Raw genomic sequence first — 23,919 nt, forward strand, 5'->3', positions numbered from 1 at the left:
TGTTTGCCTTTGTTTAAGGTAGGTTATTACGGCAAGTAAATTACATGCAAGTCATCCCATCGGCGTGACTAATCTCGTCCCTTTTGCGAAATTGCAGAGCTTTGAAGTTTAGAATATTCCAAGCTGACTCCGTCTAAGCAAATTCGTGGATTTCTATTTTCACACTCTCTTTTTAAAAGCATGGTACACGAGGAATCTTACGCATTTGGGTGCCCAGAAAATGGGATAGGCCTTTAGGGATTAGTCTCATGGACTAGAACTTAAGAGATGGGGATTGAAAATTAAGGGTGGCGATTCCTAATTTGACACTTAGGTTTACTAAGAAAAAGCCCTAATCCAACATATGATACGACCTAACTCCAAATTGACATAAATGAATATGAAAAACTTTTTGTAAGTAGCTTTTCTTGAATTGGAATGTGCGCTACCTCGATAGTCAGCAAATACTTTGCTTGTAATTTGTTGCTTTATGGAGTTGTTGATTCAATGAGTAGTTGTTTCGTTGTGCTGCTAGGATGGTGGCTTTTAATGAAGAGTGCGCTCGGGTGTGGGCTTGTAATGGGATCTCGTCCTCCCATTTTCTCTGGTTGAAATGAAAAGGCAAACGGACTTGTCAAAAAGAAAGGAAAAGAAAAACACTGTCATCGCGACAAAGCATTTTGATGACAACACAAAATAACATGCATAGTCAACGTTAATTACATGACATAGTACGAATTGCCGCCCTTCAATTAGAATCACCAGCAGATTCAAGCAGCAACTTTTTCCCCCTAAAATATATATCCCTCCCCCATTTAAGACAAACACATACGTAACAAACAGAAAGGAAAGAAAAATACTAGAATACATACTTCGTGGTTGACTGGCAAGCTTTGGGTGTCAGGAAACAGCAGAACCAGTGTAAATGCTAAACGCTGTCCCCCACCATTTCTCATCTACATGTTCAGATTTTGGTGGATCTCAGCTTCATGTGAATAACTATTAGCGAAGCACGCGGTGGACCGTCAAATAAAAGATCCTAATTTCCAAAAAAAAAAATTGATAAAATAAAAGCTTCTGCATAAGAAATTAATGTACTGCGACGTAGACTTAGTGATAATCTTTCTTGAAGGGTGGAGATTCTCATTTCCTTTTGTTTGCTGATTATTGACATCGATATTGCTCATACAACTGGACGATAAAAGAATTCACCCCCGCCATCATGATCCATCACCATCCATAATTAAAGTTTTGGTGCCATATGGGTTATGATTATTTCGATCCGCAATTCAAATCACCGCCTCATAAATTGCTTGTCTTCATTTCCCACATGCTCCGGGGGGAAAAGGTAGTTAGGAATGGTAGATACTAGGAAGCAATCACATGAGCCAAGCAAAACCTAGTAGCAATAATAGTACTAGTTGATTGGAGTTTCTTTTGAAATTCCCCCTCCACTTTATCCATCCTAAGAAAAAGCATCACCTGTCAACAAAAGGGGGAAAAAAAAAGAGAGCAGCCCAGAAATCTGCCAGAAAAGGGGTATCTTCGCTTTCTTTATGTTCAAGTCTTTTTCTAATCCCTTGTAGTTGTCTACCCAGTTGTGCTTGCAGTTTGCGAAACTCAAAATACGGAATATTCAGATAAAATGGAAGACCTAACTATCTGAGCTACCGACCAAAAAAAAAAACTATCTGAGCTAAAATTCTACTGAGTTAGATAATGGAAATTGGAGGCCTAGGATAGAACTCAAAAAGCCTATGAGCAGAAAGCAGAGGGCGGCCTTCAAAGAAGCATTAATGATGTAACTAATGAACCAAAATGGTGCTTCCCCAGAGTAATACAATTCCGCTTTTGAAGGTAACTGATGTGCAAATGCATCCTGCAAACCCCCAGGCAAAAGAAAAAGGATGGGTGAAAATGGATCGATCGCAGAGCTGAATGTCAATCCTTACTTATATAGCAAATATCTCGCATACTTAAGCAAGAACATGGGCACATTAAGACTCAATTTCCAATTGCAAAACAAGCACTCTGTACGCATCGCCCCCACCATGGCCACAAGCACAAATTCAAGCACCCGCATGCACACCAGAGAGAGAGAGGTTCAATTAAAGTTTGGTCAATTTTGATCTCCATGTATGGTCTTTTTTCGTGCACCATGGCTGTATTCATTCCCTTTGTCCTTCTAGACAGTACTGCATAGCCATTTCGGAATTGTATCATTCTAAGAGAAGCGTGCACAAGAATAATCAGTCGTCTACAACATAAGTACAGAAAAATTGCAGAGAAGGTGGCCAGCACCCTAATAGAGACATGACGGAATCGAAGAAGAACACGCAACCTTAGTTCCATAAACCTTATATGAAACTTTTGTTGAAAAATTCTGGTGAAACCAACAAAAAAAAAGTCATAACCTATTACGTAACAAGATTTTGCTTATTCAAGCGGTCTTCCAAGAAGCCAAAACCATGTTTACACAAGAATTTGTACTTACACATATAAGTTTTCTGGTAAAGTAATTGGTCATGTCTGATGCTAATAACAAGATATTCAATTAGAAATTTCCAATCAACAAGCTGATAAAAAAATCCAAACACGACACGCAACGGGAAGGTAACTGGAACACCAAAGGAGTTGGGCCCACGACATGTGGAAAGATCATCCAATTTCAATGCTGTTTCACCGAAAATCGAGTCAAATAAGGATGGCACAGCAATCTGTATTAGCAATGTTTTCAGGAAGTTTGTGGGATCATGCTTCAGACAAAAGCTCCTTAGAACCTATCCAACTTTGGGAGACAGGTAGTTATTGAAGAGTAGATGAAATGGTTGTTTTGGACAGCAGGTGAAAAGCTACTACCACAGATTGCCATGCAGGACCAAATAATGCAATATAATGAGATGGAATAAATGCTAACAAATTTTGTGGAGTAGGTTATTCTTTAAGGAGATCTGAAGAGTGTACATACACTTTAGTGTCACTCATTCATGAATGCTTCGCACTTCACCTAAAGGTCATTCAAGCTTTAAGGGGAAAATGGATTCTCCACTTTGCTTTGTCCCCCAATGGTAATTGAACTATGACAAGAAATTTTCTCTCCGTGTGTTCTCTGCATGTGAGAAAGGGAAGAGGTGGGCACTAGTTAATAACTTGCCAAAACATGTGTCGGGAATTGAAATGAAATGACCCACATCTGTGTAGGGAGGGGGAGAGAGAGAGAAAGAGAGAGAGGCTATAGGTATTATTAAAATAAGACTAACGGTTCTAATGATCCATAGTGCCTGTCTTTCATAGAACATAAATCTATCAACCAATATTGAGGTTAGGGAATGTAAACATGTACCATGTACCACTGTTCTATTGCCATCCTGTATGTCTCAATCAGTTCATGTCCCTTGACATGAGCAAATCATCCACTTTAGCATCCATTCAGGGTAAGGATGTCATGTTCTGCTTTGAGCCTTTCCATATCCCTCTAAACAAGAACATCTGTGTTTTATGTTATTCTTCCCACTCCAAACACTGAACACTGCAGTTACTATGACTACATCGCAGCATCACCTTGATGAGTAAAATTTCAGAAATGCGATTTTAATGTTCAGTATATGTAATACCGATTATGAACAGCAATCGCATTTCTTCACAAACCATCCATCATGAATCTTGACATTTCAATGACATAATTAGTGAATCCACTATATACTGCAACTGTTCAAACATTTCATAGATAGGACGGTTCACAGGATAAGGTTCTGCCCATGAAAGTTTTCTTCTATTACAAAACTCAATCATCTCCCTTAAGGCATTATAGTTTCCACATAAAAGTAACTGCAGGAGTTATAATGACTCAAAACTCCTATAGCTGGAAAAAAGAAAAGAAGTAACAACTACCAGTCCAAAACTAACTCTATAATATGGGTCCTGTAAATATTTTTATTTAAAGTTTCAGGTTGGTCTTAAGGTTATAGCTTAAAAAATAAGAAACGAGCCTCCACTGGATTTACTGTGTCATCTGATAATCTTATCCCATCCACAAGCTGCCCCCACAGGCTATACTTTACAGGAAAAAGCTGTCTCATTAAAAGTTTAAATCATTCAAGGAGCTGAATGTACGAAACAATAATACAGAAATTTGATGACTGACAATCCAGTACAGAAAAATTACAACCTTATAGTAGACAGATGATTACAGCTAACTCAGCAACTTAAGTTTCAGCTTAATCCACTTTTAAGGTTTTTTTTTTTTTTTTTTTTTTAAATCCAGCTAAGAATGAATCTTGGAAATGCAGGGAGCCCTGGGAAGGCCCCATCGCATTCAATATTCTACCTGAAGGCAGGATGGCAATAGATCTGGGAAGAGACACCAAGTTGCACCAAAATCGTACTTGGCTTACAACATTTTAATCTGGCGTGAAGATCGGTCAGTTTTACAAGAAGGTACCTTGGAGATATCTAAGTTTTTAAGTAGCAATGGCTGTCAATCTAAATTAAAAAAACATAATTCTTTTTGTATAATGACTTTTAATATCTTTGACACAGTAAAATAGAATAACAGAGGATGAGATGCCAGGAGAACATTATGGAGTACAGTTTCATAGCTTTCCATTAATTAAATTGAAATTAAGTTAGTTATGGCCATTAAATCTAAGTCATATTGCAAAAGTTTCTCTGCTAGGCATGATCAGGAACAGAACGATCACCCCTAATGCCTAACATACCAATGAACAGTTATAAATCACATGGAAGTCTGATGCAGAAATTTCCTGTTCATAATAACTTCCTATAGCGTCAACCACCTCCAAACCAGAAGAAGATAGCAATTACAGGAGATAAATTCTCATCTAACTTAACTAATCTAGTTATAAATCACATGGGTGCCTCGACTCTGTAAGTGATGATGTAGAATTTTTTCTGTCAAGACTTCCTAGAGCATCAAACACCTTCAAACCAGCAGAAGACAGCAATTACAGGAGATAAACTCTCATCTAACTTAACTAATCTGTCATTAGCATTTTCTATTACTTCCTAGCTTCTGATTCTAAGCAATTTACACTTCCAGCTTCATCTGGTGCCATTACAATTGAAGCATGCAACATCATAGCAATAGCAAAAGCCTATTAGAATTCCTTACTTTCTAGGGAGAGGTTTAACTATGTCGAAAATCAGGAAAATTGCACCAAAAATCCTAAGCTTCATATATGAAATGCATTCAGATCGCAAACTCTCATCTAACTTAACTAAAGGAATTCTAGTCATAAATCACATCTAACTTAACTAATCTAGTTATAAATCACCCGGAAGCTTCAAATCTGTTGATTAATAATGATGCAGAAATTTTATTTTGTACTGACTTCCTAGAGCATCAAAGACCTTCAAACCAGCAGAAGATAGCAATCACAGAAGATAAAAACTCATCTAACATAACTAATCTGTCATTAACAGTTTCTAATACTTCCTAGATTTTGATTCTAAGCAATTCCCAGTTCCAACTTCATCCATTACAATTGAAGCATGCAACATTATAGTTATAGCAAAAGCTTATTAGAATTCATTTATTTTATAAAAAGGTTTGACAATGTCGAAAATCGAGAAAATTGCACCAACATTCGTAAGCTTCACATACGAAATGCATTCACATCCTAGACTCTCATCTAACTTAAACTAAAGGAATTGCAGTTATAAATCACATCTAACTTGACTAAACTAGTTATAAATCACATGGAAGCCTCGAATCTTTTAATTATAATGCAAAATACTTTCTTTTTCCTGTAATGACTCCCTAGAGCATCAAACACATAGCAATTACAGGAGATAACTCATCTAACTTAACTAATCTGTCATTAGAATTTTCCATTACTTCCTAGCTTCTGATTCGAAACAATTTACAGTTCCATCTTCATCCGGTGCCATCACAACTGAAGCATGCTACATCAATCTATAGTCATAGCAAAAGCTTATTATCATCCTTTATTCTAGAGAGAGGCTTGGCTATGTCACAAATCAGAAAAATTATCACCAAAATCCTAAGCTTCACATGTAAAATTTACATGCAATCAAATTCTATATATTTCAATTGATACAATCAAGTCTAAACCTTTTTAAAAAAATTTAATCAAATCCTTCAAATCAAAACCTCTCTGATTTTTCCGACATTGAACCCTCTCAAACTGCCACATAAGCAACACCCAGCGAAAGGACTTGTGCACCTTCCAGTGCACTTTTTTCATTAAAATGCACAAACTGAATCTTTGTGCCCAAGTAAATCAAAATTCAATAATCATAGGACATCCCTATCATCTTAAATTTCTAATCAAGCAAGATGAAGAACTCCTTTGAAATTTCATTTACCAGGGGACTGAAAATGTTTGCAATCTCTTTCTACAAAAAATGTCCTCATGAAAGAGGTAAGCTCTTCATAGTTCCAACTAATAAAGGAAATCTAAGTTCCATTAATGAGAGTCCTCTTCCATACTCTGGTCAAAACCCAAAACAGTTTATATATCTTCTTCAATGGTGTAGCTCATAGCTCTGTCAAATTGCTGAACAGTTGGGAAAGTATTTGCAGACCCAGGATCTGCAAGAGGAATGACCTCCCATATCAGGGCTCAGTGGCCAAGGTAGCCAAATTATATGCAACTCTTGTAAAAAGGACTTAACTATCAACTGGTATGTCATCTGCTGGCCTGGCAATCTACACGTGCAAGAAAGGGGAATGGCTTGTGGAGCTTAGGAAGGCGATGCAAGATCTGAATTTAGAGGTTCTACATTGTTTTCTCAGCTTCCTGAGAATAGATATTCAAGGAGTACACATAATCTCAGCTTCCAAAAATCATTACACTTGTGGTATTCAAATAATTGCACCTATCCATTTTTCCATTTCAATAAACTGATACTTGAACCTCATTCTTAAATTCCAAAAATTCACATCAATCATATTTCTCTTTGGCATCTCATATTAAGTTATTAGCTGGCATGCCATCTATTTACCCGTAATATTCTTCATTCAAGAAAAATCAGGCTCACAGAGCTTAGGAACGGGTACAAGATCAGAAGTTTTCACTTCCAAATTTTGGGGAATCCAGTGTGGAGAGTTTATACAGATGGGCACAATCCTTATTAGTTTCTGCTCCAGTAAGGTTTTGTAACAAGAACCGCTAAAGGCAAGAATATAAGAGAACTAAATGACTGAGAATTTTTTATATGTATCCTCCCATTGCTGTTTCTAAGCCTCACTCTGTAATTATTCAGTCTTGACCATATGAAACAGATATGGCTACGTCATGCAGAGGCAGCATCTAGGTTTCATACCAATATCAGAACAGCATTGAAACATTAAACTATTCTAACCATAAAAAAAGTGAATGATTTATCAAATAGACAAAGAAATTACCCACATTTTCTTGCCACGTTTTCTTGTCCTAATATAGATTGTCTGAAAAATGGCAACATTTCACAAAAGAATCTAACAGCTACTACCAACAAATCAAACAGATATAATATAAGGCCCTATCATGATTCTACCATAATGTTGGGTGTAGTAAACACCCTATGTTTAATTAAGTCTTTTCGAAACCCTTGTGCGTGGAGTGACGTGTCACTCTTCCCAGGGAACCTGAGCAAACCTCGAAAAGAATGCATTCAAACTTTCAAACCAGAAGCAAGAGTTTAGAAGCCAAAGGCCCATATGTCAGTCGAAACCTTTATTCAAACATCTGCTAATAAATTTTCAACGACATTCAAAACATTCCGACAAATTATCGAACACGATCCCGCGCGGTTTTGCACTTTGGAATTAAACGGTTAGACTCCACATCACTCCGAAAAAAACCATCAGAAGTTGCAAGGCTCTCGGGAAACGATCGATGCGTCGCCTAACAGAGCGAGCGCTAATGCATCGCAACAAAACACACGACCGAATCAGAAAGAACGCCGAAAATTCTCTCTCGAGTCAACTTACTCCCCCGCTTTCCGCTCCAAAACAGAACCCCCTCCTCCACTCTCGCGATACGCGCTCCCCCCTCGGGCGAAACCAAATCCGAACCTAACGCTAGCGCGGGAGGTCGTCGTCGAGAAAGACCGCACGCGCCCGGCCGGAGAAGCGGATGAACGCCGGCCACGTACGCGGCGAGGCGGAAAAGCGAGAGGAGGGATCTGGAGCCGCGCCGGAGGCTTCGTGTCTCGAGATCGCTCCGTCGCGATCGAGCGATCGTCGACGAAGCGAGACCGAGAGTCGAGGTCCTGCGCGCTCGAGCGCTTCCGACCTCCCGCCAAGTTTCGCCGTCGAAGGGGACGAGCCGTGACGCGGAGCGAACTCTTCAGGACTATGGAATTTGATTGTGAGAGCCTCGTCGCCGCGTCCTTTCCTATGCCCCGTCGAATTTATTACCGCGAAAAGTTAATTTAATAAACAATTCCCGGCCGGAATTTGAAAACGAAGAATCGTTTCTATTTCGAAAAACATTATTATTGAAAATATATCTTGATTTTAATTGTTTTGCACGGGGATAAAGTTAAATTATGGGAGCCCTTTAATTTCTAAAGAAAAAGGTTAAAAATAGAGGACTTCTAAAAAAATTAAAAAATCAGACTCGTTCATAGTTGACCAGAGTATCTGGAAAAATTCAAGTTTGTTTTGTATTTTTTATCACAAGGCAACCGAATAACACGCTTTTCCTTTTCTTTCCTTTCCTTTCCTTTTCTTATGTGGTTTATGATTAAGATATTTACGAAACAATCAAATAGAAAATTTACAGTTTCAAAGGGTAACCTCTCTTTTTTTTTTTTAAATAATAGACATTATGATAATTTTAGAAAATATATGCTACTATTAAAAGAGTGATCACTCTTTCGATGTCTCTCGCCTTTAATCAATATTCTTTTCTCTGGTTGCTAGCAAGACCGTCTTGTCAATTTTACGATCCTCTTCAAAACATTACATTCATTTTCAGCATAAAAAAAGTTGAACATTATATCCACATCAAAGACAGGCTGGAAAACTCCATCTTGACATGAGAATGGGGTAGAATTCAATGTACGAGATGTTGAAGAAGGCATGTGAGAAAATAAGTGTGCCCGCACTCTACTCCACTTATAGTGGAAGTGCTAATTTTTCAATATTCACACAACAATTTTGGACGGTTGCTAAAGTCTAGAGATTTCTTGTAGGTTCTTCGTGATATAATATATACTTTGGGCACTAGCGATTATTTGTCAATTAATCGAACCGTTCCGTTTCTTTACAAGATGTCAATTAAAATTGGTAAAAGAGGGGTCATCCCTTCTTCAACGAAACTATTACTAGTCGTGAAGGCAACAAATATTACATGGACATTATGCTTGTTTGTTTTGTCTACTATCTTGGAACAAATGTTCAACTTGGAGAGGGTCGAAACTCTATGTTCTATGTAGCGAAAAATTTGAAACTAAGTGAGGAGGCAAATATTATCGATGGCGATGAATTGGCTTTGGAATATGCGTGATGCATATGCTACTCGATTCAATTCACAAGTTCCATCTTATGGATGGAGATGGTGTCCTCATCGAGCGGTTTTCGGAATTTATACGATTCACATTTCATAAGAAGCAAAACAACTTACTACCTCTTCCTAGGCCTTCGTTTCATATACAAATGAGTAGGATTCATGCTTGGGAACAAACTATTTTGAATACCACCTCTGAACATATCAATAGCACTGGTGAATACAATGTCAATGGTATAAAAAAACGAAAAGGAAGCTCAATTGGTTTTCCGATTCTTTCGGTCATGACCATTAACCCCACCGGGATCGAGATACCATCGGAGCCAATGTCCAATACTAGACAATGGATTTGGGAAGACAAGTGCAACTTGTCAAAGAAAAATCTGTAAGTGGATGTGGAGGGCATGGTTGTTTCTGTGAAAATTGCTCTAGACAAACATGCCCAGAGTGAACAGGATCAGAGCGACATCAAATTTGTTCGACATTCTCTTGGGTATAATTTGTGTGCTATCGTTGTCCGGGCATCATTCGTTTATTTTTATTTTCCAAATTACTTGAGATGTACTTGCATTGTAATATTGAAAACAAAATTGTTTTTATGGATAAAAATTTGGGCCAAGGCCGAGTACCCAATCTAGGCACGGGAAAATCTGGTGCCGGGCCCAACCGTACCCCGTCAATGTCGGGCCAAGCTTGGCATGCTGAGCACAGGACACGACAATCCCAACTGCGCCTAAGCTCCGTTGTCCGTTTAGGCCCTACACTGGCCAATTTAGAGTTATTTCTATTCTTTTGTTCTAAAAAACATAAAAAAACAGAAATTCATATGATAACATCAGATAATTTTTCAATATTAAGAACAGATCAGGGTATAGATTTGTAAAAAAATCAAAAAGTAGAAAAAAAAATTACTTCTCTGTTTCCAATAACAATTCTAGAATCAAATCAAATCATTTTTCTTTTTCCTTCTTGTTCCTTCTCTAGCTACTCACATGGGCTCGATGACGGTGAGCAACCGGCTAGAAAAAGAATAAGAATAAGAAAAATATCAAAATTTATTAAAAATAAAAGAAATTTCACATCTTAAAAAATTTGAGGCTCTTATCAAACGCATTCCTATTTTATTTATTTATTTCATGAATAAAGATTTTGTAAAGTTATTGGGTATAAAAAAAAAGATTTTGTAATGTGGTGCCGTGGTCTTCTTTTGTGTGGAGTACAGCCATGCCGCCTAGGTACCAAACCCATTTGTGGCTTATTGCCGTAATAGGCGCCTACTCAAGTTATGCTCCTCTCTTGGGCGGCGATTCCAGTGACCTCTTGCCCGTTTTGCTCGGCAGACCCGATTCGTGGATCATCTGTTCTTTGCTTGTCGTGTTCTAGGTAACCTTGCTTCCTATTGGGCTGCAAAGTTTAATGTCGGTTAGCGCGCAATAAATCGTGGCGGGAAAATCTTGATTGGGCCTCCAATCGTTTCTCGGTGGGGATTCTATCAATCTCGCTCGTTTTAGCTATGGTGCTCTTTGTTATATCATATGGAAAGAACGCAACAATATGATTTTTTAGAAATCAGGCCCTCTTTATCCGGCGATGAAGATGCATCTTTGCAAGGCCGTCAAAGACAAAGCAATGACATTCAAGCATGTGGTGGATATCCGAAGAATAGACGGCTGCAGCGGAGTTGGGACTTAAGTCCTTCTATTTTCTTGTAATAGAGGTTGTAGGTCTTAGTTCTTCCCTTTGTTGTTCGGCCTCTCGGCTTGTTGGTTGTTTTGTTCCCTTTGGTCCCTTGGCACCCCTTCACTCTTCTTAGACTGTCTTGTAGAGTGCTTATTTCTTGATGCCTCGTGGCCCGTTTACTTGTTTTTCTTTGCAATATCAATATATTTCTTACCTTAAAAAAAAAAAAAAAAAAAAAAAAAAGATTTTGTAAAGTTACCAAATACGTTTGAATGCTTGAAAACTAGTCCAAATGAATGAAAAGAAAAAAAAAAATATTTTGAGTAAAATTAGTTCTTGAGAACATAATAAGTTACTAAATGCATCATTAGTATTTTTTTGTCCTCATTCTCAGCTTTAGAAGCATTTTTCTTTTAAGAGAAAAAAGCTTAATTGAACTTCTTATTGCTTGCAATCCCGACCTCCATGTACAAAACGCTCAACAATTTGGAGGATTTCGTATCCCATCTTATCTTATATTTTAGGGAAAGTGACATAAATGGTTATTGAATTTTGGTTTAACGTACAATATAATCTCTGAATTTTTAATTTGTTTAGCGTAGTCCATAGACTTTTCATTCGTATCAAATGTGGTCCCTGAATCATATTAAAATGTTTAATATAACAGTCAAAAAATCATATTGAATGAATTAATAATACATAAACCGCATTACACATCAAATTAAAGTTCACAGATCTCATTAATAAATTAAAACTTTAAAGGTTACGTTAAATATTAAGTCAAAGTTTATAAATTATTTATATCATTATCTATATAATAACTTTGTTCTTACGCTACCAACCAAACGTCACCTCAGTACATGATACTGGAGCGGGGGAACATTTTTCCGTGGTCTCGGTCAATCCAACTATAATTTTCACCGTATAATTTGATGTATCAAGTTTATTTGCCAAAAGACACGTGTATAAAGAAAGATAAAATTGATTAATTTGCAAATCATGTCCTCATCCCCGATAGTGCTTCAAGAAGCTTTCATGACACTTAGACTTTAACTTTATTTATTTCGTAAAAATGAAAGGTTTGAAAAATATCTTTTTCTAAAAATATTACTTATATTACTTATAAAAATAAATGAACGAACGTCGCCCTTAGTTTACCTCAGTTTCATCAGCCAATTTGTCAAGAGTTTCGGGGTTATAAAAAATAAAAAATAAATGAACGAAAAATATTCTTATAATTTTCAAAGATATTTAAATATAAATTATTATTAACAATGAAAACATTTTTAATTGACTAATTATTTTAAGTGATAGAAGCAAACATTTTTAGCAAAATATTTTTGGATAAATTATTTCTTATAAAACAAATGAAACTTTATCCTTTAATCTATCTTTTAATCATTATAAGATGGATTGCAGAAAGTATAATGGAACTTTTGAGTTTACCATAATCTATAATTCTCACTCGAAAATTTACAATTTAATTTTTTTCACGAAATTGAAATAGAGAACAGTAATATTCTTTGGACATAGAAAATGACTGTTCGACTGAATTATTAAACCGGAACACGAATATCAATCGCTGAATTTGACAATGCCTCTAATTCGGTGGTGCGGATACATCAAAATTAGATATAATTTTCTCTTTTTATTTTATTTTCATTTTCTCTCGCATTTTTGGCATTCCGAATAAAATGAAGAAAATTTTTACCGCACGATTTCATTTTCGACCTCTCCGAGTCAGATCGACCCCGTCCTGCCTCGTTACGAAGCATTTCCCGTCATTCCACTCGACTGCGATCGCTCCTCTCCCCCCCAAATCCACGGAGGGAATCGCCGAGTTCGATCGCGAAACCCGATGGAGCCGAGCCGCTCGATCCAGATTTAGCGGCGGCCCGCATCTCCGAGGAGGGATCGGGGACTCCTCCTCCCGCCGGCCGGCGTGCTTCCGCGACGTCGATCTTCTCCCTGCCGTCGTCGCCGAATTCCGCGAGCTGATCTTGGCACGGTAATGCTCGATTTCCAATCCGCCCGCCGTCGCGAGTTCGAGGAATCGCGTCGTCCGATTCGGTTATCCCGCGTTCGCGTGTGTCCGGAGTCGGTCGCGTTTGGCCCGAGCAAGTTGTCGTGTCAGTTCTCGATCGTTCCACGTGATGTCATTTCCGTTCTTTGGGATTTTTTCTTTTTGCGTTGTTGGATTCGGCGAGCTGATTTAGGCACGTCGGTGATTGATTTTTCAGTTCGAGTCTCAGTTGCGTTCGGTAATGGCCTCGGGCTGCCGCTATGGATTACGTCGCATCGCGTGATCATGGTGTACTGTGAATGCCAGGGCTGTTGATGTGTCTGGACTGGCTGCTCAGAGTCTGGGGCGCTTGCTTTTTAGTTGGTAATTGGAGATGGCATGGTTCAGTGGGAGGGTCTCATTGGGGAACTTCCCCGATTTAGCGGGTGCGGTGAATAAGCTCAGCGAGAGTGTGAAGAACATTGAGAAGAATTTCGACAGTGCTTTGGGATACGAGGAGAAGTCGGAGTCGAGCAATGAAGGTATTCACCATGCGACATTGTTATTTTTTCTCGCTTATTATCTTAAGTTGCTGCAAGGTTAGACATTTCGCTCACCTGGCGCAATAGACCTTGGCATGTCATTTGCAATTGATAATTTGCTAGTCTGGAACGCGATCCAGAAAGTTTGGCTGTCACTTCAGATTCATTTCATGGGAATTGAGAAACTAGAAAGTATTTGCATTTGTTTAGAGACTTTGAGAATTGTTCTCTCAGTTTTGAAGTTCAAGTTTTCCTGTACTTCCAGTTTTAGAAGCTCCAGTAACATGCTGACAGTGAGGACAGAACAATGTTAGGAATGAAATGAAAGAGTTATGAAAAATTGTCTACTCATGTTGCTTGGTCATGTGATTCTTGTGTGAATTGTGCACCGTCTATTATTGCAAGGCATGTGGATTCAAGGGCCTTTAGTGAAGTTTCAAACTAAGGCCTTTACTGCGAGAATTCTGGTAACCTTGTTGCTTGTAGCATCCAACCTTTGGGCACAGGACTATATCACAATGCTGATGCATTTATGTATTATGAAGACAAAACTCCATCTTCCTACAGTTGATCTTGTAATTGGACATAATATAGACATGGATTTTCTTAAAACTTTTGAAAGATTTTGCAGCTATTTTAAAGTTGAAACCATTCGACAGGTCCATCAGCCTCAGGTATGTGGACATCAGCCACTGACGGAAAGGCATTATTTGAACCTGTCATCTCTTTTATGGGGCAAAGAAGTGAGGATGCCACTGTAGAATCACCAAAACAATCAGGATCTCCAGAGCATCCATCTAAAGGTGAGGAGGAAGAGACAGCTGAAATTGATGGGTCGCGGGATAGACAGGTGGAAAATACTGTGCTTGCTGAAGACATAAAGGAAGAGCCCAAGCTGAAGAAGCATGATGAACATTCAGAGACAATGGAGGAAACAGAAAAGGCAACATCAGATCATGAAGAAGTTGTATCTGTATCAGCACCGCCACATGATGAACTGCATAATGCTGAGAATCTTGAGACATCAAAAGCAGTTGATAATGTAGAACAGAAGGAGAGCCTAGAAACAAATGCTTCTGGAAGTCCAGTAAGGGCAGAAGCCATAGTGGAAAACCTGGAAGCAGATCAAGCTGAGGGTAGTCCTCCTGTAGCAGATGAATCATCTGAGGCTGTTGATTTGCATGAGGTTGTTGCCACAGATACAACACGGGCAGAAGATATTATGGAGAAGAATTCGTTAGATCAATCAGGGACAATTGATACCCCTGCGAAAGGTGGGCCTGAGCTATCTGGCTTGCCAATTGTATCTGCAGACGAGTCTGGTAGTGCTGGTGAAATTTCCAGGGATTACTCACCTAATGTACTTGCTTCAGAAGACAGTTCACAGATGTTCTCTCATGATAAGGATGGGATTGTTCCAATGGCTGAAACTATGCCTGAGAAACCATCTGAAGTTGATGATTCAGTTGAAGTGATTCAACAACTGAATAGTGCTCACGCTCATGAAGCTGACGTCCAAGAACAACGTTTAAGCTCAGTTTCAAATGTTTCTGACACTTCAGATGCTGCACAAGAATTAGAGACGGTGAAAAGGGAGATGAAGATGATGGAGACAGCATTGCAAGGTGCTGCAAGGCAAGCTCAGGTACATCATCAATAATTGCTACATGAATGATTTATGTGGGTGATTAATCATTTTGTGTTAGAAGTGAAACTCATAGCCTGCTTGTAACGAATCTGTATCCCCTGTGTCCCTTTGGATCTTTGATTGTAAGATATAGGGCAAGTTCACCTCATAGTTAAGCACTTCTTTTTTCTGCTTGCTTGTTTGAATCGTGAGCTTTGTGAGTGGTTTCTTGTGGTTGTTTAGTGGGGATCAGAGCCATCTCATCAGGATTCTTTGGCTCCTTTCATTTTAATTAGGTGAAGCTTAATACTCTATGAATGAGCATTGATGATGACATCTTCTTTTGGTATTTGTTTTCACATGACTTTAGAGTTGCTGTTTTAATTTGCAATTACGCTTGTATGGAGAAACATTTTGAAAACCTATGAATTGCTTTAGCATAGAGGTGATGTTGTGAATTGCGAATCGAGTTTAGTTCTTTTAAGCTGACTTTCTTCGTACTGTCATCAAATTCATCGCCATGAAGAGATGGTTTTTGATGACTAATGCTGCAAATTTTTTTGTACTGTTCTGTGATTTTTGGATCATGGTATGTTCATTGAAGTTGTTAAGAAGGCCATTAATGAGGCAATAACAGGAAAAGTAATGGGCATGGGCAGCCCATTTATGTGGAGGCACCAAGGAGATGCCTCTTTTGGGAAGGTTTAAGGACTCAATTGTCCATAGCTGCTTTGAGTGTGAACTTCTGGGTATCAAAGGTTTTTTCTTGGAGGCTTTTCAAGTCTTTTAAGATGATAAGTGTGCAGTGGGCCTTTTTCTTTAGTGACTCAAGTCATCAACTTGCTGATTTTCTTTAATGTCTGATGATCAAGTTGTTTGCTCGTAAATCTTTCCAATGTCTGCCTCTTTTAGAATCTGCAATAAGAATTTTGCAGGACTATTATTCTTTCTACATACCTTTGGAGATTTATACTGGTTTCTATTGTTCTTTTTCCAGGCAAAAGCAGATGAGATTGCAAAGTTGATGAATGAAAATGAGCAATTAAAAGCTCTTGTTGATGATCTAAAGGTACATTGACTTCTGAGGCCCCCACTCGAGTATCATTGCAAGCATACTGCCATGCTTTGAAGAAAATATTTTCAAGATACTGCTTATCCATATCTTACTGTGGGGGTGGATAGCATGCATCAGATGTAACTTTTCAATTGTAGCCCCATCACGTAGCTTTTTGATACGTAGCTTGGAGTTATGGTCTAGTCTTTAGATATTACGTAACTTTATCACTGCAATCAGTTTGATGCACGACATTCCATTTGCCCATGTGATGCTGAACTGCATTAAGTAAGAGGATTTGGTCCTTGGTAACATAATCTTCATCCCTTCATTTGTTCTACTTCTTATACTAACTGTTGATAAATGTGGATCAGAGGAAATCAAATGATGCTGAAGTTGAGACTTTGCGAGAGGAATACCACCAACGTGTTGCAACTCTCGAAAGAAAGGTGTGTCTTCCATTTGTCATTGATGTTAAAAAGATGGGTCCTATTCATGTGCATAGTGAAAATTTTGTCATTGCATAGCTGAATCATAAGTTCAAAACTTTTTATTGAAAACTTATGGTAATGATTATCTACGCATATACCTTCACAACAGAGCTGATGTGGATTTTTCTAAAATGTAGTACCTTTCACATGCTAGCAGATGTGGAAGCTAATGGTTTCTCTTGTTTATGAAGAAGTAAACTTAGGAAGATGCAGAGAGAAAGATTTTCCATCAAGTTTTTGAGGCACTTTAACATTATTTTCAAGGTTTGCTGTGGCTGAGACAATGTCTGGTTATTGAATAGAAGTGAAAGTAGAAATCTAGTTGGTTGTAATGACAACTCGTCTCACATGTAATGGCAGAATAAAGTTGAAACACCAGCATAATATACTCAATAAGATGCATAGAGAAAGGTTTTCCATCAAGTCTTTGAGGAACTTTAGCATCATTATCAAGGTTTGCCATGGTTGAGACAAGTCTAGTTATTGAATAAAGTGAAAGTAGAAATGTGGTTAGTTGCAATAACAACATGTCTTGTACATGTAATGGCAGAATAAAGTCAAAACACCAGCATCATATTCTTCTTCTTCTCTATTCTTCAGTCCTAATCTCGCTACATTAGAAAATTGCATGTAGTAGTGTAGTTTTCCAGAGTTAGACGTATGTCCTGTAATATATTTCTCCGAGATACATGTAATTGTCAAAGCATGGTGTGGTTTACGCTTTATTGGATGTTGTCACGTTTTGATTACAGGTCTATGCTTTGACTAAAGAAAGAGATACTCTTAGGAGAGAGCAGAGCAAAAAAAGTGATGCTGCCGCTCTTCTCAAGGAAAAAGATGAAATTATCAATCAAGTTATGGCTGAAGGTATGGGTTTGAAGAACTTCAAATGCCATTTAGTAAAGGATTGAACATGGGGATCTTCTTGGGCTAGATGTTCATTTCAGCTATTTTTATAGTCTACTGTTATTGTAATTTATATGCAACTCAATCTGAATGAAGTTTGATGAGAGAAATAAAGATTAAATCTCGGTGATTTTGGAATGCATTTGTGGTATTTGCTTCTTCTGCTTATAAACAAGGTTAATCAAACTACCTTCTCTACTATATGTATATGATTTTGAAAAAACTGTCTAGGGTGATTAGTAGATTCATAACCTTGAACAGAAAATGATTGCTGCAGAGTTGGGAAAAAAACTTCCTATGCGAAGTCATCCATTAAGATCTCTCCATTGCAGTCTTCTCTGTTTTTAGCAAGTATATACATAAATGACATACACAGAGACCCTTTTTATTTACCAGGTGAAGAGCTTTCCAAAAAACAAGCTGCTCAAGAATCTACAATCAGAAAATTAAGGGCTCAGGTGAGCAGTCATTTTCTAATACTGAAAAGTTCCAAATCATGTTCTTTTTTTTAATCATCTGTCTAATCATTTTTGTTAAAAAGTTCCAAGTTATATTTTTACTTCCTTTCCTTTTTATTCTGTAAGCTAGATCCGAGAGTTTGAAGAAGAGAAGAAAGGATTGACTACAAAGCTTCAGGTACTTTAAAAGTGTCATTTAGTTTGTTTGTGCTTGTATAAACTTTGTCACTCCTTCACAGGCCACAGCTTTGTATGTTGGGAAACTTTTCTCATGCTTAAGCCTCATATGTCTACCACACCCTCTCTTATCTTAGAGAATGTTTCTAGATTTCTGTCAATGCTTATGTTGGTTGTCATGGAATCAATTAGTGATTTTTTCATTAGCTAATGAAAGTTCAATTTTTGTCTACATATTTGAAATTCCTGATCATGCTATCTGAATTGATTTTTGTGGGAGTGGTGGGACACATAAAATAACACCAAAAAGGATCTCATGAACCATTACTTCTTTTGTTCTCTGGCTTGATGTAAAAGCGTTTGTACTTGTTTGACCTTTAGGTAGAAGAAAACAAAGCAGAAATCTTAAAGAGGGACAAGGCAGCAACAGAGAAATTGCTACAAGAGACAATGGAAAAGCACCAAACTGAATTGTCTGCGCAAAAAGAATTTTATACTAGTGCTCTTAATGCGGCCAAGGAGGCTGAAGCCTTGGCTGAGACCCGTGCTAACAGTGAAGCCAGGATTGAATTGGAGAGTCGCCTGAGAGAGGCTGAGGAACGTGAAGCTATGCTAGTTCAGACACTGGAGGAATTAAGGCAGACTTTAAGTAGAAAGGAACAGCAGGTCCTCAAAATATTCAAACTCCGTTTGTGGCTTTATCAAGTTGAATTTCCAGGAAATATTATTTCATTGACCCTGTCAGCATCTGTGGATCTTGCAGTTAGTTTTCAGAGAAGACATGCTTCGCAGGGATATTGAAGATCTCCAGAAACGCTACCAAGTATGTCCAGATTCTTAGAATTGTGTAGCAATTAATTTTGACCGTTTTCATATTAGTAGATTTCTTTCATGACTTTAATGTCTCCAATTGTGTGTAGGAAAGTGAACGACGATGCGAGGAATTGATTTCACAAGTTCCTGAATCTACAAGGCCTCTATTAAGGCAGATTGAAGCTATACAGGTTGAGAGATGATTTATAATAGACACTAGTCTGTAGATTTTCTTTTGTCCAAGCATGCAGTTCATGGTTATGGCATCCTCAATTTGTGACAGGAAGCAGCTTCCAGGAAAGCAGAGGCATGGGCTGCTGTTGAGAGGTCCTTGAATTCTCGTCTTCAGGTATTTGCCTTTTTTTATACAGTCTTTATCATACATTCACTTGATTATGCAAATTTAATTGCTCCCATGCGTGGGAATTGGGGACCTGCAGGAGGAAGAAGCCAAAGCTGCAGCTGCTGAGGAGAGAGCCAGATCTATAAATGAGCGTTTATCCCAGACCTTGTCGCGGATTAATGTGCTGGAAGCTCAGGTTAGCTTTTAAGGAACAATGTGCTCTTAATCTAACCTATACGGGAGCGCTGATCATCCTTTCATTGTCCAGATTTCCTGCCTACGAGCTGAGCAGACTCAGCAAAGTAGGTCCCTTGAAAAGGAGAGGCAGAGAGCGGCTGAAAATAGGCAGGAATTCCTTGCAGCAAAGGAGGAAGCAGATACTCTAGAAGGTCGTGCAACCCAGCTTGAAGAGGAAATAAGGGAATTGAAACGTAAACACAAACAAGAGTTGCAAGAGGCTCTAATGCATAGGGAACTTTTACAACAGGTCTCATCTTCCTGGAATTTGTACATATGTCTACCTCATGATTAGTTTTCTGAATCAGTCACGTTGTATCTGGCAGGAATTGGAAAGGGAGAAAACTGCCCGTCTGGAATTGGAAAGGACATCACGTATTCCTCCTAGTGCCATATCTGATCCGAAAGCAAAGCCTGGTCTTGACAATGGTTTGAACCTTCAGTCAGAACTTTTGACTTGGTTGTATCTGTGTTACTTCTCTATCTTACTGGAAATATGTGCAGGAATTTTGACCAGAAAGCTTTCAAGCGCCAGCAGCCTGGGCAGCATGGAGGAGAGTGATTTCCTACGAGCATCTTTGGACTCATCTGATAGTATGTCCGAGAGGAGAAATGCTGGGGAGACTAGTATGAATCCATACTACATGAAGAGCATGACACCCAGTGCTTTTGAAGCTACCCTTCGTCAGAAGGAGGGTGAGCTTGCATCATACATGTCTCGTCTGGTGCGGACTTTTTCTATGATACTTTTTGTTTGGAATGTAAACTTAGTTTTCTAACTTGTGCATTGGTTTTCCAACTCTATTCTGCTCTTACATCTCATGTCAAATGATTGGTTTTCATTGGGTTTTTCTGGACCTGTATAATTTAATATTACTCCTTTTGATTTTGTACTGAAAGCACCGTTTGCTTGCTCACTTTAGGCATCGATGGAATCTATTCGCGATTCTCTTGCTGAAGAATTAGTAAATTTGACAGCACAGGTGAGTTTGGATGGTCAATCTATTTGTTCTTTAAAATCTGGCGAGACTAAATTTGCTTTATGCCGCTACAGTGTGAAAAGTTACGTTCAGAGGCAGCAACAGTCCCTGGGATTCGAGCAGAGCTTGAAGCACTGAGGCGGCGGCACTCTGCTGCACTGGAGCTTATGGGTGAACGTGACGAGGAGGTAATGTATTAATTCCATAAGACCTTCACTCACATTGTCCACTACGAAATTGGGCATGTCCTTATTTTTGTGATGGGAGCTATCAGCATGGAATTTACACTTAAACTGCAAAGAGAACAAAAGCGATTTTATCGTGGATGCAAATTTCATGCTCAAAACTTATATTGCTTCTGTCAATGAAACTCGGCGCAAAAATGAATTGATATGTGCTGGTACTGCCATTTTTTTTTTAATGGACATGTTGAAAAGAGCCTGATGCTCAATGTAGCAAATGTTAGATTGGGGAATCACAAAGATTGTTTTATATATGTACTTCCTCAAGAACATTACGCCCTGATGCTTTTGCACATTTCTAGCTGGAGGAGCTTCGCGCTGATATTGTGGATTTGAAAGAGATGTACAGGGAGCAAGTGAACTTGCTTGTGAATCAGGTATGAATATTTCAGCAGCTTCTATATGGGAAGGTACATTAACTTGGCCGTTGTTGATAGATTCTACCTTTTTCGAGCACAGATCCAGACATTGGGTTCATCGATGCGTGCCGCTTGATATCTCAATTGGGACATCCCGTTCTCATCCATTGGCTCCACGGTATGGATACAGAACCATTGCGCATGCATGGAGTCATCATCCATCGCTTTGATGTTGTCTTATTTTTTTCTCCCTTCCCTGACTCGTTATGACCTTAGAATTTCTTTGTTCTCCTTGGCTCAGGGAGAGAAAATCTGTGGAGCGATCTTCTGATGAGAAGTGTCTTGAGACTGCAAGCGTGCAGTCGGGATTTACTCCTGTATAGAGGAAAAGTGACAGATTTCCGTAGACTAAAGCAATGTGTAATTGAAGTTACGGAGTGTACGATTTTTCTTGTTTCCTAGAAGACTTCTGATTGATTTCCCAATTTTGCGAGAGTAATAACTTTGTCGCTCATAATTTTTTGCGTCGAAATGAACCAATGCCGATGAAACATAATCGTGCAAGTGTATTGCTGTGTGATAGGGAGTGTGTGTCGAGAAAGTGTATTCGTTCATTGTCTAGTTGATGGGAGATGCTTCTTAATCGAACATCGGCTAACTGAGTAATTAAGGAAATTTTGCAACTTTAAATGCATTTGTTTTTCTCGTTTGATGTCGTGATAACTATCTTGAGAATTGAAATAGTCTTATTTAGAGATCTCTGTCAGTGTCAGTCCACCGATGAAGGCATGCATGTGCACGACCGAGAAGGCGAACCATCCTTTGGGTCGACAAATTGCTTGGATTAAATAATAGGAAAAAGGCAAATTGATTGGATTAAGGCCGCTTTTACCTATGATTATCGATTTAGTGATGGGTCGCATCCTGGCTAGTCCATGAGATTCTTGGATCTAAAGCCTCCGTGCTTCTGGTAAAAAAGAAAAGGAAAAAGGGAACGACAAATCCAATGGTCCATCGAGCGTCGGAAGCGTAGGTTCAGAAACACGTGCCTCCCTGTTGTGCGTTCCGAACCACTTGATCCCAACAGCTATTGTCGCCCTACGATTGGTCGGCGCAGACCGCGCGCGCGTAGTTTGAGAGACAGCCGATCCGAATCCCCAGGACATTGGGGGAAATTCTTAATGAGATCAAAGGACACACGTGTTTGCCTCTGAGCAACTCTCGAAGTAGGAAGCCTCCAGATCCCTCTCTCTCTCTCTCTGTCTCTAACTTTGCTGCTTCTTTACACAACACTTCGGATCCAAATGTTTGGCCTGACGCCTCCCCTGGGCGCACGTTAGCACCAAATAATTGCCATGATATATATACGATGAAATACATTCTAATCCCAATGATTACAATACGTGCCCAGGTCTGTCAAGTTGTTAGAGATTGACTGTTTTCTTTGATTTTATCATGCTTTCCAGTAGAAAGGCTGCCTCCTCTACGCACTCAATAGATTAACTTCATATTTTCGATTTTAGCAAATATGATATCATTCTCTTGCTAAAGTGATTTTAAGTTCGGACAAAAAAAAAAAAAATACACTAATCTTATGAATCAAGATAACATTTCCATCACCACCGACGAATGTGGCATAGATAGTAGGGCCTTGGACCTCCCCGGTGGAGGCCAAGGTTCGAATCCCGCGGCCATGGGAAGCGATCTACTACTATATGGTGACTTAAGCGTGATGTCGGGGTGGTGGTTTCACTAGCGTCGCTTGAGGGTTTACGGGAGCATTTGTCGGCAAGTGGCGATTCCTCCAAAGACCCAAAAAAAAAAAAAAAAAAAAAGATAACATTTCCATCAAAATTTCGAATATCGTAACTTTAAAGAAAACCTCATTGTCGAAAATAAATATGACATAATTTCTAAGGATATAATTTTCAAGGTTTTTTGATAACAGAACAAGTAATAAATACGCAATTCATCTCTAAACTAATCTTGTTTTCTCGATGGTATCTTCAAATTTGAGATTTGCCAAATCAAGATCCCTTGATCTCCAATCTTAATGTAACGTGCCAACTAAAAGTGCGAAGTTCTAGCATGAGGCTCTTGATGTCAATAATTTGACCTTATCATGGTCTTATATTTGGTTTGTACATAATACTCCAACTCATAAAAGATCTCTTACCTTAGGCTTTTCGAGAGTGCTAATCATCGCTCAATTTAAGTTTTTTAAAATCAAGGGGATCGAGAATCTAATTATTATTTCAGTCAAAACGATGAATTAAGAAAAGCATCATTAATTCAAGAATTGATCGGCGAACTTGTAAAATTGATGAGTGGTATCAAGAAAAGAATATGGGGAATCTTTTTCCTCCGAAAAAGGATTTGGAAAAGATAATAACCGCCATTTAAATTTATTATATTTTCGAAATACTCTCCCTCTCCCCTCTCTCTCTCTCTCTCTCTCTCTCTCTTCTGAGTGAGCGACAAGCTGACAAATGATGGACAAATATAGTTTGGGCGCAATTAACGCTCCCTCCCGCGCATGTTAGCCACCTG

The 23,919-nt window shown here is 38.6% G+C and overlaps 1 protein-coding gene and 1 long non-coding RNA gene across 3 annotated transcripts; one reads left to right on the plus strand and one right to left on the minus strand.

Annotated features, from left to right (window-relative positions):
• Window positions 1-2,396: 2,396 nt before the first annotated feature.
• On the minus strand, window positions 2,397-8,314 carry LOC104449889. The gene is made up of 2 exons (XR_005551848.1): window positions 6,637-8,314; window positions 2,397-6,553 (listed from the first exon to the last, which is right to left on the minus strand). It is a non-coding gene; the product is annotated as an uncharacterized LOC104449889 (long non-coding RNA).
• A 4,617-nt stretch (window positions 8,315-12,931) lies between these two features.
• On the plus strand, window positions 12,932-22,059 carry LOC104449890 (golgin candidate 5). 2 transcript variants are annotated; one of them, XM_010064189.3, is made up of 21 exons: window positions 12,932-13,146; window positions 13,379-13,682; window positions 14,342-15,327; window positions 16,307-16,378; window positions 16,738-16,812; window positions 17,607-17,721; window positions 18,157-18,218; window positions 18,349-18,396; window positions 18,777-19,061; window positions 19,159-19,218; window positions 19,316-19,399; window positions 19,492-19,557; window positions 19,649-19,747; window positions 19,820-20,038; window positions 20,115-20,217; window positions 20,293-20,513; window positions 20,712-20,771; window positions 20,843-20,956; window positions 21,313-21,387; window positions 21,470-21,547; window positions 21,671-22,059. In XM_010064189.3, exons 2-20 carry the CDS (start codon window positions 13,535-13,537, stop codon window positions 21,503-21,505), a joined length of 2,928 nt encoding a protein of 975 aa, XP_010062491.2. In that variant the 5' UTR covers window positions 12,932-13,146; window positions 13,379-13,534; the 3' UTR covers window positions 21,506-21,547; window positions 21,671-22,059. The 2 variants fall into 2 exon arrangements, with proteins under 2 accessions (XP_010062491.2, XP_010062492.2); XM_010064190.3 differs by having other exon boundaries at window positions 13,468-13,682.
• Window positions 22,060-23,919: the final 1,860 nt, after the last annotated feature.

Source organism: Eucalyptus grandis, chromosome 6 (assembly GCF_016545825.1).
Source record: "Eucalyptus grandis isolate ANBG69807.140 chromosome 6, ASM1654582v1, whole genome shotgun sequence".
Taxonomy (NCBI): Eukaryota; Viridiplantae; Streptophyta; class Magnoliopsida; order Myrtales; family Myrtaceae; genus Eucalyptus; species Eucalyptus grandis.

Excerpts from the sequence above, each read along its gene's own strand:
- LOC104449890 (XM_010064189.3), top strand. The coding sequence starts at position 13,535 with ATGGCATGGTTCAGTGGGAGGGTCTCATTGGGGAACTTCCCCGATTTA. Across the intron at positions 19,062-19,158 it reads TAAGTAGAAAGGAACAGCAG|TTAGTTTTCAGAGAAGACAT; the intron begins GTCCTCAAAATA and ends TGGATCTTGCAG. Across the intron at positions 20,218-20,292 it reads AAAGCCTGGTCTTGACAATG|GAATTTTGACCAGAAAGCTT; the intron begins GTTTGAACCTTC and ends AAATATGTGCAG.